At 37.6% G+C, this 16,572-nt stretch overlaps 1 protein-coding gene across 1 annotated transcript in view; it reads right to left on the bottom strand.

Annotated features, from left to right (window-relative positions):
* Nucleotides 1-10,049: 10,049 nt before the first annotated feature.
* Nucleotides 10,050-16,572, bottom strand: part of LOC107739862 (O-acetyl-ADP-ribose deacetylase MACROD2-like) — a 253,846-nt gene continuing 247,323 nt past the window's right edge. The window contains exons 14-16 of the mRNA XM_016552077.1: nt 13,906-13,962; nt 13,083-13,157; nt 10,050-10,964 (exon numbers count right to left, since the gene is read on the bottom strand). Of these exons, the coding sequence (XP_016407563.1) occupies nt 10,933-10,964; nt 13,083-13,157; nt 13,906-13,962 (164 nt within the window). The 3' untranslated portion in view covers nt 10,050-10,932. The remainder of the gene's footprint in view (nt 10,965-13,082; nt 13,158-13,905; nt 13,963-16,572) is intronic.

Genomic DNA, 16,572 nt, shown 5'->3' with positions numbered 1-16,572 from the left:
CATATTATCACTGAACTCTAAATAAGTTCATAATTAATAACACACATATATGTTAAGATTATTTCTTTGTAACTACATGAACATAAATCAAATTTAAGCTTTATAAAGTCATGCACTTCACAAAGCACTCCATTAAAGGTACTACACTTCTGCAAGAGGGTGAGAGCGGAACAGCATATACCCATAATGCATTGCAACATTACCAGCCTATCAGAACTATTTACACAGTATGCTGGAACATACAAACATTTAAACTACCACACATTTAAATATAAATTTGGTCTGCATTCATGATTGACAGCTGAAGTATGCCAGTATGTAGAAGTTATACAATAAAAAAACGGGAATTCTTAAAGGCACAGTAGTAAAAACTGACTCTTTAATTCTGTGGTTGAGAGGGAGGCTGTTTTTGGTGTAAAAGAGCTTGACAGTAAATGTCAGAGGACAGAATTACTACAAAGGTGTAGAATATGGCCTTTTGCAGATTTGTGATTTTTTTCTAATCACATAGCTTGGCTCGGTCATGAATAGGCATGACTTCGGCGTCAGGGCCTGTCCGAGGAATGACAGCTGGCCAGCAGCGTGAGGTGCTGGGCACCAGCAGCATCATGTGCTGGAGCGTGTCCACCAGCAGGGACAAGACTTTGGCTTGGATCCCCCACCACCATGCGCTGCATATGGGCCCGACCAGCCATGGCGGCCCCCTCCCAACCTCCCCAATTACTCCAACAGCCAGCTGAGTCTGGGGCCTCTGTCTCACCCCACTAACAACACATCATATTCCCTGCCATCTCAAGACACCAAATATCACTTTCTGAGCCTGGCTCCACACTGCTAGCAAAATGCTTTTAGATGCTGTGTGGAAAAATGCTCAGAACTTCAAGGACAATTTTGCCATGATGTGGCACCTTAATTTTTTTTTTTTTTGAAAAACATAGTGCCTCCAGTTTGATCTCATATGTTAGTAGGGATTGTTTAAGGTTTGTAGCAAAAATGAACTCTGCAGAATGCCTTGCTAATATTTTATTTATGATAGATAGATAGATAGATAGATAGATAGATAGATAACCCTCACATTGTTTCTAACCTATATGATTTTGTTTCTTCTGTGAAACACAAGCAGAAACATTTTGAAGGATGTACTAGTTGCACTTTTTCCATGTTATAATGAATAAGGACTTATAATGAATGAGGACTGAAGATTTCAAACTTCAGAAATGATGCAAAAGCACTATAAACAATAAAAGTGCTTCATACATTTATAATTTAAGTCAGTGTGTCTGCATGAGAATTAGATAAATCTGATTCATGAACAAATCATTCAGACCAATTCTGTGAAATGGATCAACTGATTTATTGATACGGTCCATCTCCATGAATGATTAAATGAATCAAATGAACATTGCACCAAGGAGAGCTAGTTTCAGTAAAAAACAGAAAATTAGCCTGTTCCTCATGCAAAGCTTGTATGGCTTCAGAAAATTTATTGAACAAATCATGGACCACTTTTTTTTTTTTTTTTTGTCATGTTGGAGCTTGATAGCCCCAGATCTCTTTTACATTCATTATAAGAAAAAGACTAGTCAGAATAGTCTTTAAAAATATATTATTTTGCATTCTTTCAGTGCAGAAGTCAATCAGTCATGCAGCTTTGGAATGACTTGACGTTATTTGAAGTCCTGGGTGATTTTAATTCCCCACACTTGTGATATTTTTTCAGCCATTTTTCTGACAGTTTCTGTCTTGAACACAAATGGGCACAGGCACTAAATAAATGAACTTTCAGATTAATCTAGACTAATCTCAAGGCCGATTGAACCTAAACAGCCTTTCAGGAATTCATCTGAAGTCTCATTTGCCAAGACCATCTCGATATTTCCCTAGCAGTGATTTGGCTTCAGTTCATTTTGAACAACAATTTCATTCCATTTTAGCTCTAGGTATGAAGTCACAGAGATTCAACATCAAACGATAGCGCCTCCCACTGGAACGGATGGAAACTCAGAGGAAGTGGTTTTCCAGGCGTTCCCAAACATTCAGCACTGAGCGTGACAGGATTCAGACTGAACCGTAACCACTGATCATCAATTTCGTTATATAATGGTGCAGGTTAGAGTTCAGCAGAGGGAATTCTGTCTCTAGATAATGAAACGTCTGCATGGTTTCAAAGCCTGGGGCACGGCAGCCCCTGGTGCGTGGAGAAATGGCATTGACTTGGCCCCTGATGTCCTGCTTGTGTATGGATTGCATGTAGTCTGTTATTTCTTAGATGCCAGACACTAATATTCCCCTGTTAGAAATTCCCATTAAGAAACCTCTGACCTTTGAGCCCTTGTTTCATTGTCATTTGAAACACGAATTCCATCACCTTTTAGTTTCGATCACCAACTCATGAATCACATGCTTGACATCACACAATCTCTACATTTGATGCAAGACTCAATTTATTTTGTTTTGAAGGAGATAATGAGACAAGCACTTTGTGAGTTTGAGTGTGCGATCTACACTAAAAAAAATTCTTTGACAACTTACTTTAGTTGTGGACAGTGGTATCATATTATAGAAACTGAGTTTACTTAACATTAAACACTCAACTCAAACTCCAATGAAATTAGACATGTCAAACTATTTCAAATGAATCTCTTGCAGTTAACTGTTAGCTAGCCATATCATGTCAGAATGCTAAATGCAACTTAATATTTCCTTACTGAATGTTTTCAAAGCTTGTATTGAACTGACCGAGTAACAGAATTTCAGCAAGCAAGGCTTAGTTGCGTCATATTGTTTTAAAATGTCTCAAAATGTTTGACACTAGGGTTCATCTCAAGACAAACAGTATTAAATATATAATTGAAAGTGGTCTCAAGTTAGTTGACACTTGAGAAGACAACTTATAAGCACAATAAAATACCAAATAAAACAAAATATATAGATAAACATATGTAACATATAACGTAAGCTAATCTAAAAAGATGGATTTTAAGATGTGATTTAAACATCGAAAGACTGGAGTGACGTGTGGTAAAGTATTCCAAAAATGAGGAGCAGTACAACTAAAAGCCCTAGACCTCATAGTACTCACATGTACAGAGTGTGTAATAAAAGTAATAGAAGTAGAGTATCATGTAGGTGAATATACGTGAAGATGATATCAGAGATATGAAGGTGTTAAGTTAAGAAGTGACTAAAAAGTAAAATCTTAAATTTAAAGGAACACTCCACTATTTTTGAAAATAGGCTCATTTTCCAACTCCCCTAGAGTTAAACAGTTGAGTTTTACCATTTTCGAATCCATTCAGACGATCTCCGGGTCTGGCGGTAGCACTTTTAGCTGCAGCTTAGCATAGATCATTGAATCTGATTAGAACGTTAGCATCTCCCTCAAAAATGACCAAAGCGTTTCTATATTTTTCCTATTTAAAACTTGACTCTTCTGTAGTTACATCGTGTACTAAGACCGACGGAAAATGAAAAGTTGTGATTTTCTAGGCCGATATGGCTAGGAACTATACTCTCATTCCGGCGTAATAATCAAGGAACTTTGCTGCCGTACCATGGGTGCAGCAGGCGCAATGATATTACGCAGCGCCTGAAAATAGGCTAACTTCCGTCAACATAACCAACGTGACCACCTGCTTGCACAGGAAGCGTGCTGGGGACTATTTTCAGGCACTGCGTAATATAATTGCACCTGCTGCACCCATAATCAGATTCAATGATCTATGCTAAGCTGCAGCTAAAAGTGCTACCGCCAGACCCGGAGATCGGCTGAATGGATTCGAAAACGGTAAAACTCAACTGTTTAACTCTAGGGGAGTTGGAAAATGAGCCTATTTTCAAAAGTGTTCCTTTAATGCAATATTTAACTGGAAGCCAATTAAGTTGTCGGAGAACAGGAGTAATGTGCTCAATATAAGGTGTTCACGTAACGATCCAGGCCACCAAACTCTGGACGACCAAAAAAATAAACATTTGTGAAGAAACTTTTGTGGAACCCCACTGAGAAATTAATTACAATAATAAGTTTGATAGGTGACTAAAGCTTGTACAAGAATAGCAGTACCATTAGCCGTAAGCCTTATGCATTCTGAATGCAAATAAACTATTGTTTTCCAAATGTAAATGCAATTTAATACCATCTATCTGTGGTTTGTTGGGTCACTATCAAATAGACTAGAAAGTCTGCTCCCATCACTCTGGCAGGTGGTCAGTACTCGCCCAGAACAGATCTGCTACTACTAAACAATGGCTAATTTCTCAGTTCTTGTGTTCTCCTCCATCTTTAGATGATCAATCATGCATGCGGTTCTGACTGGACAGGAGGCGGCCTGTCTCTCTTCAGGAAAGTGACAAGTGAATGCTTTGTGTCAGCCAATCTGATGGCCTCTGCTGGGATCCATGGCAGGGACCCCAGGGACGAACCCGTCTCTCTGTCTGACACACACCTGAAGATAGGATGTGTTTGAGACTCTTTAGAATGGTGCCAATTGATTTCTCCTTTCACTTCCCTGCTCCGGCACATTCTCTCTGTCGCTCTCCCTTCTCTATTTTCTTAGAGGAGGAATAGACATATGAAGCATGAAGTTTATAGCGGAGTGACAGCTCCCTGACAGATAGTCAAAAGCAGCATTGTCAAAGGCTGATGGAAGTCTTGAATGAAGTGGTTAGGAGCTATATTGGTTTCGGGAGAAGTGATGGCCTCATATCAGAGAGGAAGGGATCTTAAACGAGGTGTGTGAGATGAATGGAGAGCTGGCCAAATGATGTTCAGATTAAAATGAACTGACGGCGGAGAGGGAAAGTTATAGATGAGCACATTTCCAAGTTTTTACCCTCTTTTTGTGAAACCTGTGGTGAATATACGGTCTATTGTTTTACCGATTAGAAGACATGTCTGATAATGCAAGTTGAATATAAGAAGAAAAACAATATTGCAAGTCTCAAGTGAGCATAATGCACTTATCAGGTTCAGACAGTGAAAATGTCATTTTATACATAAAAATGTTCAGGTCTATTTGCAGAGATAGTAATTTATGAATCAAGGGCACCTCGCACAAAGTAAATGTCTCCTCGTGTAATGACTGAGCCATCCAGCCTGTAATTTGAGACTATTTGAGGGGTGAAGCACTGCTGTTCTGGGTGACAGGAATAAAATGGAAAGAAAATCGTAATTGTGATCTTGATTCTCGTCAGCTTTATGCCAGAGCCACTGACTTAACCAGATGTGGGTTTGTTCGTAATGACAGCAAGCTTTTATCTCCAGAACAGAAAATAAAGAGAAAACGCCACAAAGCTCCATTGCTGTATGTCAGCTCTCATCCTGGCTCGCTGTCTGTAAGCCACACCCCCAGATCTACCGCCCTGTTTAAATCTGAACGTCAAAAAGGTGTTGGTGCTAGTCATAATGACAGTGTTACAGAGAGAGGTCAGAAAACTCTCAAAAGAATAAATCACCCCAAAATAATTATTCTCCCATAATTTGCTCACTTTTATGCTGTCATTTTTTAAACATTTCTTTCGTGTGTGTGTGTGTTCCACATAAGAGATAAAGTGAAACATGATTGGAACGACATGAAGAAGGATAAACGATCACAGAATTAAAATTTTTGGATGAACTATCATCTTAATTAATCTTATAGCCATAGATTTTTCCACAATTGATTCAATTACCCCACAGGTTTTTTTTCATACTGTATGAACCAATGTTCGGTCGAACTGACACTGGTTAAAGGGTTAGTTCACCCAAAAATGAAAATTGGCTTGTGTTTTACTCACCCTCGAAGCATCCTAAGTGTATATGACTTTCTTCTTTCAGACGAATCCAGTCGGAGTTATATTAAAAATTGTCCTGGCTATTCCATCATTGCAGTCAGCGGGTGTTGCAAGTTCAACAGCCTTTATTCACCCCCGGAGCCGGGTGAGGCACGTTTTATTATGAATGCGCATGCTTTATTTGACGACTTGTGGACTGTTCAACTGCAACACCCGCTGACTGCAATGATGGAGCTTGGAATAGCCAGGACAATTTTTAATAGGGATGCACCGATACCGATACTGGTATCGGTATCGGGCCCGATACTGAGCTCCTGTACTCGTACTCGTTAAAATGCCCCGATACCAAACGCCGATACCACACAACATGTGTTAAGCGCCATATTCAAACAAAGAAACACCGACAACAGAACAACAGACAGCAGAAAGGAGTTAAGGATGTCTACTACGAAGTATATGTATGCAATGAATATAATGTTAAACATTCAGTATTAACGCCTATATAGCTGATGTGCGTGAGTTGATAAACAAAGCATGCTGAGTGGATTGAGTGTGCGGCGGCGCAGATGCGCGATCGGTACTCGGTATCGGCAAGTACCAAAAATAAAAGTATCGGTATCGGGCGAGTACTGGAAAAAGTGGTATCGGTGCATCCCTAATTTTTAATATAACTCAGACTGGATTCGTCTGAAAGAAGAAAGTCATATACACCTAGGATGCTTCGAGGGTGAGTAAAACACAAGCCAATTTTCATTTTTGGGTGAACTAACCCTTTAAGCTCAGTCCCCATACAGGGCAGAATCAACTAATTTTAAGCCACTTCATCAACATCTTTCACCATGTGTTCATTTCATTAGTGTTTGTGAAAGTTTTATCAGTAATTATGGCCTATGGCCTCTCATAAGAAACAGACATCTGTAGTCCAGTTGCCCAAAAAATGACTCTGATGAGCAGGTTCTTTTACGTGAATCAAAAACATTCAGTGCAGCCATTGTCATCCAACTCCTGAATGAATGACTCTTGTGAGCCAGTTCCCCTAAATTGAATCAAAAACTTACAATGAAACCAATGTATCCTGACTGCCTAAGTAATGACTCTTATGAGCCTGTTCCTTTTAGTAAATCAAAAACATACAACACAATGTAGATCACCTCCCTTTGAAATGAATCAAAAATATACAGCACACCCCATTTACTTCAATTTTGCAGATGAATTATTTGAACAAGTTGGTTCTTTGTAGGGAATCAAACTCAGACAGCTTGATTTGTGAGATTTGTGAATCGTACTCACATGAATCCTATCCAAACTGCCTTTCCAAACAGATGAGAATGAGTTTGCTGTTACACCAACAAAATAAACAGACTCCGGTCTACACCAAACACTACATGTAAATTGGCATTAAATATTTCACCTTTACTCCCAAGTTATATTAAAAGCAGGTGTCATAAAAGAAAAATGTTCAGTAAAATGGTTGAAAATATATGCCGTTCATGTTAAAAGTCAACTGTGCCTAGATGACAGATAATTAAGATGCTGTTTGGCTATACAGAATTCTGTATTAGCACAGCTATAGCAGGACTTCACAGAATAACATATTGCTCTGTATTCTAACACCTCCCTAAACAACCCACTGTCAAAACCAATAAAACATCCAAAATGCAGCATGGAATCAGGGGCGATGCATTATCCACCTGCCAAGGAGACCTATTTGAGCGGCTTTTCTCCTTTGCTTTCTTCCCGTTTTTCTTTTTCTCACTGCATTGTTGAAATGTATCAGGATGGCTCGTTCTGTTTCTCATCGCATGCAGCACGGCTGAGGTGCGGGGCAGAAGGGGCTGGTGCAAATGTCCTGCTGGGCTGCCAGGTTTCTTTTATTCATCCTACCTTGATGGAGAAATTTGTTATGGAAATATATGGTGCGTTAGGGGTAGCAGCAGGAAACCAGGCTGCAAAATAATGAATCGTGCTGGGAAGCCACAGCTCTGACCCATTTTATCAATGAATTTGTAATTACATATTTGACAACATCTACAGCACTAGATTCGGCATATTTATGCTGTAGCTTGGGTATACAGTAGCCCTCGTGTGGATCTTTTGATAGGTTTCTCACAAACAAGTTATTTGTGGATTCATTTGTTGTGGACACAACCAATGTTTTGTTTTGTTCAAATTCACCATATTTCATTCTCTGAATTTGCACCCTTCCAACTGCCTCAGTTTCTCTCTAGCAAGCGACCATAAAAAGTCCACTGGCCTTGTGGATCCATCTACATCCCTGGGAATTCAGTGTCCTCTGGCTGAGGAGAAAAGCAAAGTGACACAAATCATTTATTGTGTGTGTAATAATTCATAGTAACGGCACTTGGGACAAGTTATCAGCAAAGTAATTACCGCAAACCATGGAGAGAACCTTGTGCAATGGGCTCCATGTATCTCTCCATCTGCTGGTGATGGAGGTCAGTCTGCGTCTGCTGAGATATTGATAAGGTACAGCAAACGCAGACTGTGACATTCATTTAAGGGCTGTTGTCCTCACTGTAGAGGAGAGCAGGGAGTGCTATAACACATGAGAGTAAATTAGTGACAAGTTTAACCAGTTAGAAATGAGCTAGAGGGGTTCATTTAGAATGCATAGATAATTATTACTGATAAACGTCTCACGATTCCATTTAGAAACAAAGATGTTTTTTTGTTGGCAGGTTGTCTAGTAATATCCACCCCTGCTGTAATCCTCCAGTTTGTCAGATCTCTTTGAAGATGAACTCTGTGGCCCTCGTAAGACACGACAGCACTCTGCACCTCCTAAAGAGAGTTCCTCTCATCTCTGGAGATCACAATACTTCTTACAGGAGACTCAGGAAGAGTTCAGTGACCTATTATCTGTGCGGGAGATTAAGTTTGAGATTAGAAGCACATGAAAAAGTGTGGTCAAGCATTTTGGGTTAGGGTTGTAGGACAATAACAAAATGGTTTTGATTTGAATATTTCCTATAACTAGGGCCCTTGCACAAGGACATTAGTTAAAGGTGTGCAATTATCAATTCAGGGAAATAATTTTGCCATCTATGATCATGACCCTGAATGCCACAGTAATTTAATTAATCTTACCTAGGATTTCAGTTCTTCAGTAGCCTACATGCAATAGTAATTTTACGGAAGTAATTTTGCAGTGAATGCTCATGTGATCCTAGCTGACACATCCTTGCCATTCATTTTAAAGCTTAAAGCTAATTATTTAATTAAACCTCAGTTTCTCCTGGACTATAATGTTACATATATTAACATTTGCTACTGAATGCAGAGAAACAGTACATTAGATGACACTGAATAAAAGACATTGAGAGGTGTCAGTTAAGTGGCCTGCACTACGCCCTTCAGAGTGAGTATGGCATAGTTATGCCCTCTTTCAAATGGAATTCACCCAAGATTTCAGTCTCTATATATTTTTTTGTAATTGAAAACGAATTAAATTCTATGATATCTAAAGTTTTAAATCTTACAAATTATTTTATCCATTAAGTGCTTTAGAGAAGTTATAAAGTAAATAATAGAAAAATCTCTAACATCAGAATATCCTTCAAGCATGTGCAAATTTGCTGATAATAATTCAGCGAATACAAAGATATTCATGGATTATCTGCAGACATTACCTGCTGGATACGGTGCAACCATAAAACACAAGAGATCATGCCCAGGGAAACAACTGTATAACTTTATTCATAGTTGTTTTATAGCAAAGCAAACATCAAAGGATGAAGGCAGAAGTTCATCTGATATACAGTATGGCACCACTTAAAGAAGTAAATCAACCTTTTGAATACATTTTTAATCATTGTCAACCAAACAAAAACAAAACATATGCAAGGAAACCAAATAAAAACCCAAACAAAAGGACATACATTTTTTTGTGTGTGTGTTTAAAGAAAGAAATGCATCACTCAACATCTTAAGTAGTATTTAATTCATTCAAAGCCACACACTTACTATTTGCCTTTTATTTTTGCCATCACCAGTTTGTGATTATGTACTACTTATTTCATGAAATAAGGCAGATTTTTGAAGATGCAGAGACAATCTGGTAAAAATATTGAGAGCTTGCAATTGAGATCTGTTTATGCAAGTGAAAGGGAGGGAGACTGAGAGAGAGACTGTAAATAAAACATTTGAAACAATGCTGGCATGCATCTAGATACACTTGAGGGAATTAATTGGTTAGCGCACTCGTCAAAAACGGCCACGTCAGTCTGACACAACAGGTTTTATTTATTTATTTTTTAACAGGCATTCGCAGTAGTCAGAGCAGCTTTGAAGATGAAACCTGATCAATGCTCGTTGGAGAGATTAAAGGGGGGCTCTGCGAGCGTGACGTGTCGTTTCAAAGCAGAGGAGCGCACAAACGCCTTTGTTATATAGCGTGCAGTAGGGAGGAATGTCACCACTCGATAGGAGATTAGAATCAAGCGATGTTCTCCTCGTTTGACCTGACTTGGTTCTGAAGCTAACACACAAAGCGAAAACCTCTTTAAAGTGACATCATCGGTATATACGCACACTCATTCACACACAAATGGACATTTACAGCCATCTTGGTGTTGAAAGAAATCTTAATCGGTGGACAGGGCTGTGGAATTCAATCATATTTGGTCTGAATCTTGCATTATGAGTGCTCTGCGGGATAGAAAATTCAGCCTTGGCTTTGCACTTTGTCAGAAGTATTACAAATCAGCGAGCAACTAAAAGCGGCAGGATGATTTTAGGATGTGTTTTGACCAATCTACCTAATTTAAACCAGTTCAAATCCAGCACCAGGATGCCATATTGAGAAAAAAAACCAACTACAACAACAACAAAAAAACGATTGATCAAGCAGCATGTCAGTGAGGTATAGCAGCCCTCCTCTAGCTCCACAATCCCTGCAATCTCTCTGATATGTTCACACTCTCATTTGATCCTTTTTATATAGCTATATATCTGATTTATTTTTAATATGAGGAAGCGGAAAGGAAATACAGGTTGAATAGAAGGAAAGATGGTGAATGAAGTGGGGGTCAACACTTTTCCCAGTGTTTGTGGGCGACTCCCTGGCGTGGGACAAAATTGGTGTGATGTTTGCCTTCACACAGTTTGCCGGCACTCGTTCCTATGAGGCTGATTGTCGTCTCATTCCCGTGCATTCTTGTCACCTTGGCCATCTTGGAGAAAACAAACACGTCAGCAGAATGAAGTATACATGTACAAGTATACATGACAGATTAGTGTCAACATTAAACCAACATTAAGCCTATTTACTTTTTCTTTGTCAAACCCCCCCATTTCCAGCTATCTAGGTTCAGTTTTTTATTGTTACATATCAATTAGAAATGGAGCTGCAACTAAAATTAATAGACTAATTGGTGGACTATTTATTGATTCATCAAATAATCAAACAATTAATCAGGAAAAATTTAATTTTTTCTTATTTTAATCTGTATTTTATGAATTTATATTGTGCCAAAAGGTATTTTTATAACAAGAAAATATTAAATAATAAACATTAATATATAATATTCAATATACACTACCGCTCAAAAGTTTGAGATCAGTAAGACTTGTAATGTTTTTTAAAGAAGTCTCTTATGCTCATCAAGGCTGCATTTAAAAAATACAGAAAAAAACGTAATCTTGCAAAATGTTATTACAATATAAAATAATGGTTTCTATTTTAATATCCTTTAAAATATAATTTATTTCTGTGATGCAAAGCTGAATTTCCATCAGACATTACTCCAGTATAAAGTGTTACATTATCCTTAAGAAATCATTCTAATATGCTGATTTATTATTAGAATTATCAATGTTGGCAACAGTTGTGCTGCCAAATATTTTTTGGGAAACTGCGATACTTTTTTCAGGATTCTTTGATGAATAAAAAGTTAAAAAGAACAGCATTTATTCAAAATATAAATCTTTTCTAACAATATAAATCTTTGCTATCACTTCGTAACTTTAACTTTAATTTAACACATCCTTGCTGAATAAAAGTTTTAATTTCTTTCAAAAAAAGAAAGAATAGAAATGTACTGACCCCAAACTTTTGAACGGTAGTGTATATTGTTAGAAAAGATTTCTATTTTAAATAAATGCTCTTCTTTTTAACTTTTTATTCATCAAAGGATCCTGAAAAAAATCACAGGTTCCAAAAAAATATTAAGCAGCTCAACATTTTCCAGCACTGATAATAAATCAGCATATTAGAAGGATGTGACACTGAAGACTGGAGTAATGATGCTGAAAATTCAGCTTTGCATCACAGAAATAAATTATATTTTAAAGCATATTATAATAGAAACCATTATTTTATATTGTCATAACATTTTGCAAGATTACGTTTTTTCCCTGTATTTTTGATCAAATAAATGCAGCCCTGATGAGCAGAAGACACTCCTTTAAAAACATTAAAAACCGTTCTGATCCCAAGAAAAAAAAAAAAAAAAAAAAAAAAAAAAAAAAAATATCACTAACTAATGTTTTATTCTGAATATGAGACTGAGCTGAACATTTATATATATACACATACATACACACACGGACACAATAACAATATAACATATATAATAATCAAATCAAAATGAATATTTTTCCATTTGCATTTCTATAGCTTGAAGCTTAATGAACACTTGCTCTAATTTAAGAGCAACTTTCTTGCTGTTCAGACAGTCTGTTTTGACTTACATTTTAAGTTGACTTTAATATGATATAGAATACACTTTCTGTTAATTAAATAAAAGTCAAACTAAATTCTACCTGTATAACTGTGTTTGTACAGATACACACATAAAGATACTGTACTAAATTATTTCCTGTTAAACACGAAGGGAATGAATATAAATGGCATGCTGGGAGTTTGTATGTGCGGCCCTAAGAGGGAAGCTGACCCCAGGGGTCCCGAAATGACAGCACAGCAAAACTCTTATCACACATGATTTATCAGCTTTCTCGCACTGCGTCATCTCTGCGCTCCGATCACACACGCTTTGTGTTTGATTTATTAATGTCCGTGAGGTGGGCATGCAGGTAATTCATCAAACTCAATTTAAGGAGGCATGCCAACACGTTTACTCTGAAAAATCAGGGTCACTCCGCAGTTCCAGATCAGCAGAGAGAAAGTGAATGAGAGAGAAAGGAAGTGAAGGAATTGCGGGTAAAGCATATGAAACAGAAAAAGTTGGGAGCTTGAATGAGAAGGACAATGAGAGAGACAGGATATTTATTGAAGATGAGAACTGCGTAAGTGTGTTTCTCTGTTTTATTCACAGCTCATATTGATTTACCTTCAGAATTTGGTCTGGTGTCTGGTGGAGTTGCGTCGGGCTCTTGTGAGCTCTTATCCTGGGCTTTCACATCATCTAGACACATATTACGTAGAGAGACAGAGAAAACAAGGGAAGAAGGCAGAGTGAAGGGAATGAATGACTCAAGATCACAGCTGAGCAGAGGAATTAAAAGTTAGATGCCACTGGGTGACATCTCATTGGCTACTGGGCTTCTCCTAGCTGAAATAAATGCAGGGGATGCTAAAGGCTATGCCTGAGGCAACAGAGGCTTCAAGAGAAGAACATGAGATTGCAGAGCTCAGGATGACGAGATACACCTGTGCATGCATCTGAAAACACATCCTTTTCTTCTGTAGAAATAATAAAGCATGCATTTGAGTTTACTTGAGCAAATGCAACATTTCAGTCAGACAGTCTCTCAACTGTCATATAAAAAAAAAAAGTGGCAAAAAGGTCCATAACCTGAAAATTCAAATTTAAAAATGCATCCACACACGCTCTTATTTCTTCTGTATAAATATTGAAACATGCATTTGAATTGGAGTCGTGACCTAGTGGTTCATGCACATGCTCACAAATTACTGGGTGACATGAGTTTCAATCTGATCCTGTTGCTGTATTTTGTCCTCTCTCAACTTTCAAATAAATAAAATGGCTAAAAACTCATTTACATTTGGAAATGGACACGCACACGCACACACACACACACACACACTGCTTTCTTCTGTATAAAATATAAATAAGTCATGAATTTGAATTTAAACCATTAAATGATCAGAAGGCCAAAAAATAGTTTTAATTCACACATCTTTGTTTTTACCTTTAGTGCTGCTGGTGGGGTTGCTCTCATTGGCTGCTGTGACACTTTGATCAGCATCTAAATAAAAAGTCACAAGTGTTATGTTCTATGTGCTTTTCATTTCTTTTGATTTTATTACAATTATATTGGCTCCATATGCTGGATTCCTCATTATGATCTTCAGGAAGAAGAGTAACTACATATTTTAATCCCCCAAAACATTTTTTTTTTTTTTGGACACAAAATATCCTTTTAAAGTTCATATTTCAAATCACGAATTTGCATAGGTATGAAGGCCATTGAGACTTTTTTTCTCTCACAATTGAAAATTTATTTTTGTCTCAGAATTACAATTTTATATCTTTGACTTTTTCTTTTAATTCTGAGTTTACATCATACAATTCAGATTTATTTTTTTTCTCAGAATTTTGAGTTTACATCTTGCAATTCAGTTTATTGGAACCACCATGAAAAAAAAATTAAAAAGGTAATTCTGATATATGAATTTTCTTGCATTTGTGAGTGTATATCTCGCAATTCTGACTTTTAGTTTGAAAAGAGAGTCAACAAGAGAGTTTGGGGAAGTCGTGGCCTAATGGTTAGCGAGTCGGACTCGTAACCCAAAGGTTGCGGGTTCAAGTCTCGTACCGGAAGGGATTGTAGGTGGGGGGAGTGAATGTACAGCGCTCTCTCCCACCTTCAATACCACGACTGAGGTGCCCTTGAGCAAGGCACCGAACCCCCAACTGCTCCCCGGGCGCCGCAGCAAAAAATGGCTGCCCACTGCTCCGGGTGTGTGTTCACAGTGTGTGTGTGTTCACTGCTGTGTGTGTGCACTTTAGATGAGATAAATGCAGAGCACTAATTCCGAGTATGGGTCACCATACTTGGCCACGTCACGTCACTTCACTTTCACTTTTTTTTTTCACTTTCACTTTTATTTTTCTCAGACCTGCAATAAAAAAAGGCTAAATTGTGAGATAAAAAGTTACAATTAAAATTTTAATTACCCTTTTATTTAAATTCCGTGGCAGAAATAAGCTTCCATAACTTGGTGATTCCACTGAATATATTAAAGTGACTTAGTAGCTACTCACACTCTAGGCACAATCCCTGTGGAGTAACCTTTCGGGACTTGAACCTACATCCTTCCCAGTCTGTATCTTTAATAACTGCATCGGCCCAAGTGTAGTGTATTTAGACATCAACTTCAATAGGAGATTACTCTACAGCTAATTGGTTCTTTGGTATAAGACCAATGCATATTTTTTAAAATATGAAAAATATGGTCCAAAAGCCTCTCGACTTCAAGAGGAACAAAACAAATGCAGACGAAAGGGGAAACATAGAAAATTAATTAGAAACTGCCTTGAGTCTATATCAGTGTGAGCCTCATTTTCAAACTCCTCTATAAGTTTCTCTCTTCTATCTCTCTGCCTAAATACCAAAGCAAACCACAGCATGAAATAATCTCCTTCCTGCGGCACATCCATGGATGATGCAAGCGCACCCACCTCAGTGCTGCAGATTGTCTTTGCACTCGAACCATAGCGTTTGTCTGCAGAATAACAATATTTACCTTCATGAGAATCTTACAAACATCATCTAAACACACTGGAACATCTTAAACGTACAATACACATCACTGGCAGTGTAACATCATGGCGTCTGTTTTCACTGTGATGTTACATGCTTTCATGCTAATTTCACCACAAGCTCTGAAGCTTTGCTTTCAGCTGGAGAGACAATTTTTCGGGTTACGGTGGCAACATTTCAACAACTACAGACGACGGCTTTAATGCAACCCTTCAGAACGAGAGCTATCCAGACACTTCACTCTCTCTGGTGGCCAGCCCTCAAATTCGACTGATTTAACGGCGCAAAGCTACAAGTGATGGATTTGTGTTTTGGAGCTTTTTTTATTGGAGCTTTTTTTATTGGAGAAATAGAGCAGCAGCGGAGTGCCTGGATGAGGAAAGGTAAGGGCGAGCACGGGCAACCACCACCGCCATGATTTCATTTCATTCTTTTCTCGCGGCACCGTAGAGGGAGAAATTGAAACCGAGTGCAATACGATTCAGCAACACTGTTTCTATTACCGCCCACTTCTGGAAGCAAGTCTACTCTCTGTCCCTCGCTTGGTGTTTTATCCATATTCCAGCACAAATGGGGAGCTGGAGTAAACAAAGAATCACACACATGTATACCCCGAAAAAAAAAAAAAAAAACTTTTTTTTTTTTTTTTAGTATTTTGGTATTGTTTTCAAGTAAACATATCTAAAAATTCTTAAAACAATTAACTATTACTTGAGAAGAAAAAATGAATTTTATTTATTTATTACCCCATGACAAAAGGTTTAACATGAATAGAAAAATAATAGTGATGTTTATGCTTAAATAAAGTGAAAAATATTTGGCAACGAGCAACCAGGGTTAGTGTAAAACACACACACACACACACACGCACACACACACATATATATATATATAAAATGCATACTCTTAGTACATACTGTATAATCTTAATAAAGATATAATCTTAATAAAACAAAATAAAATCCATATAAAATGTATTAAATTATGTATAATTTTAATAAAAATACAGCAAGATTATTATTAGTATTTTTTAATATAATTTATCACACACACACACACACACACACACACACACACACACACACACACACA

Source organism: Sinocyclocheilus rhinocerous, unplaced genomic scaffold (genome assembly GCF_001515625.1).
Source record: "Sinocyclocheilus rhinocerous isolate Xijiao unplaced genomic scaffold, SAMN03320098_v1.1 scaffold1156, whole genome shotgun sequence".
Taxonomy (NCBI): Eukaryota; Metazoa; Chordata; class Actinopteri; order Cypriniformes; family Cyprinidae; genus Sinocyclocheilus; species Sinocyclocheilus rhinocerous.
This window is presented reverse-complemented; position numbering and strand designations above follow the sequence as displayed.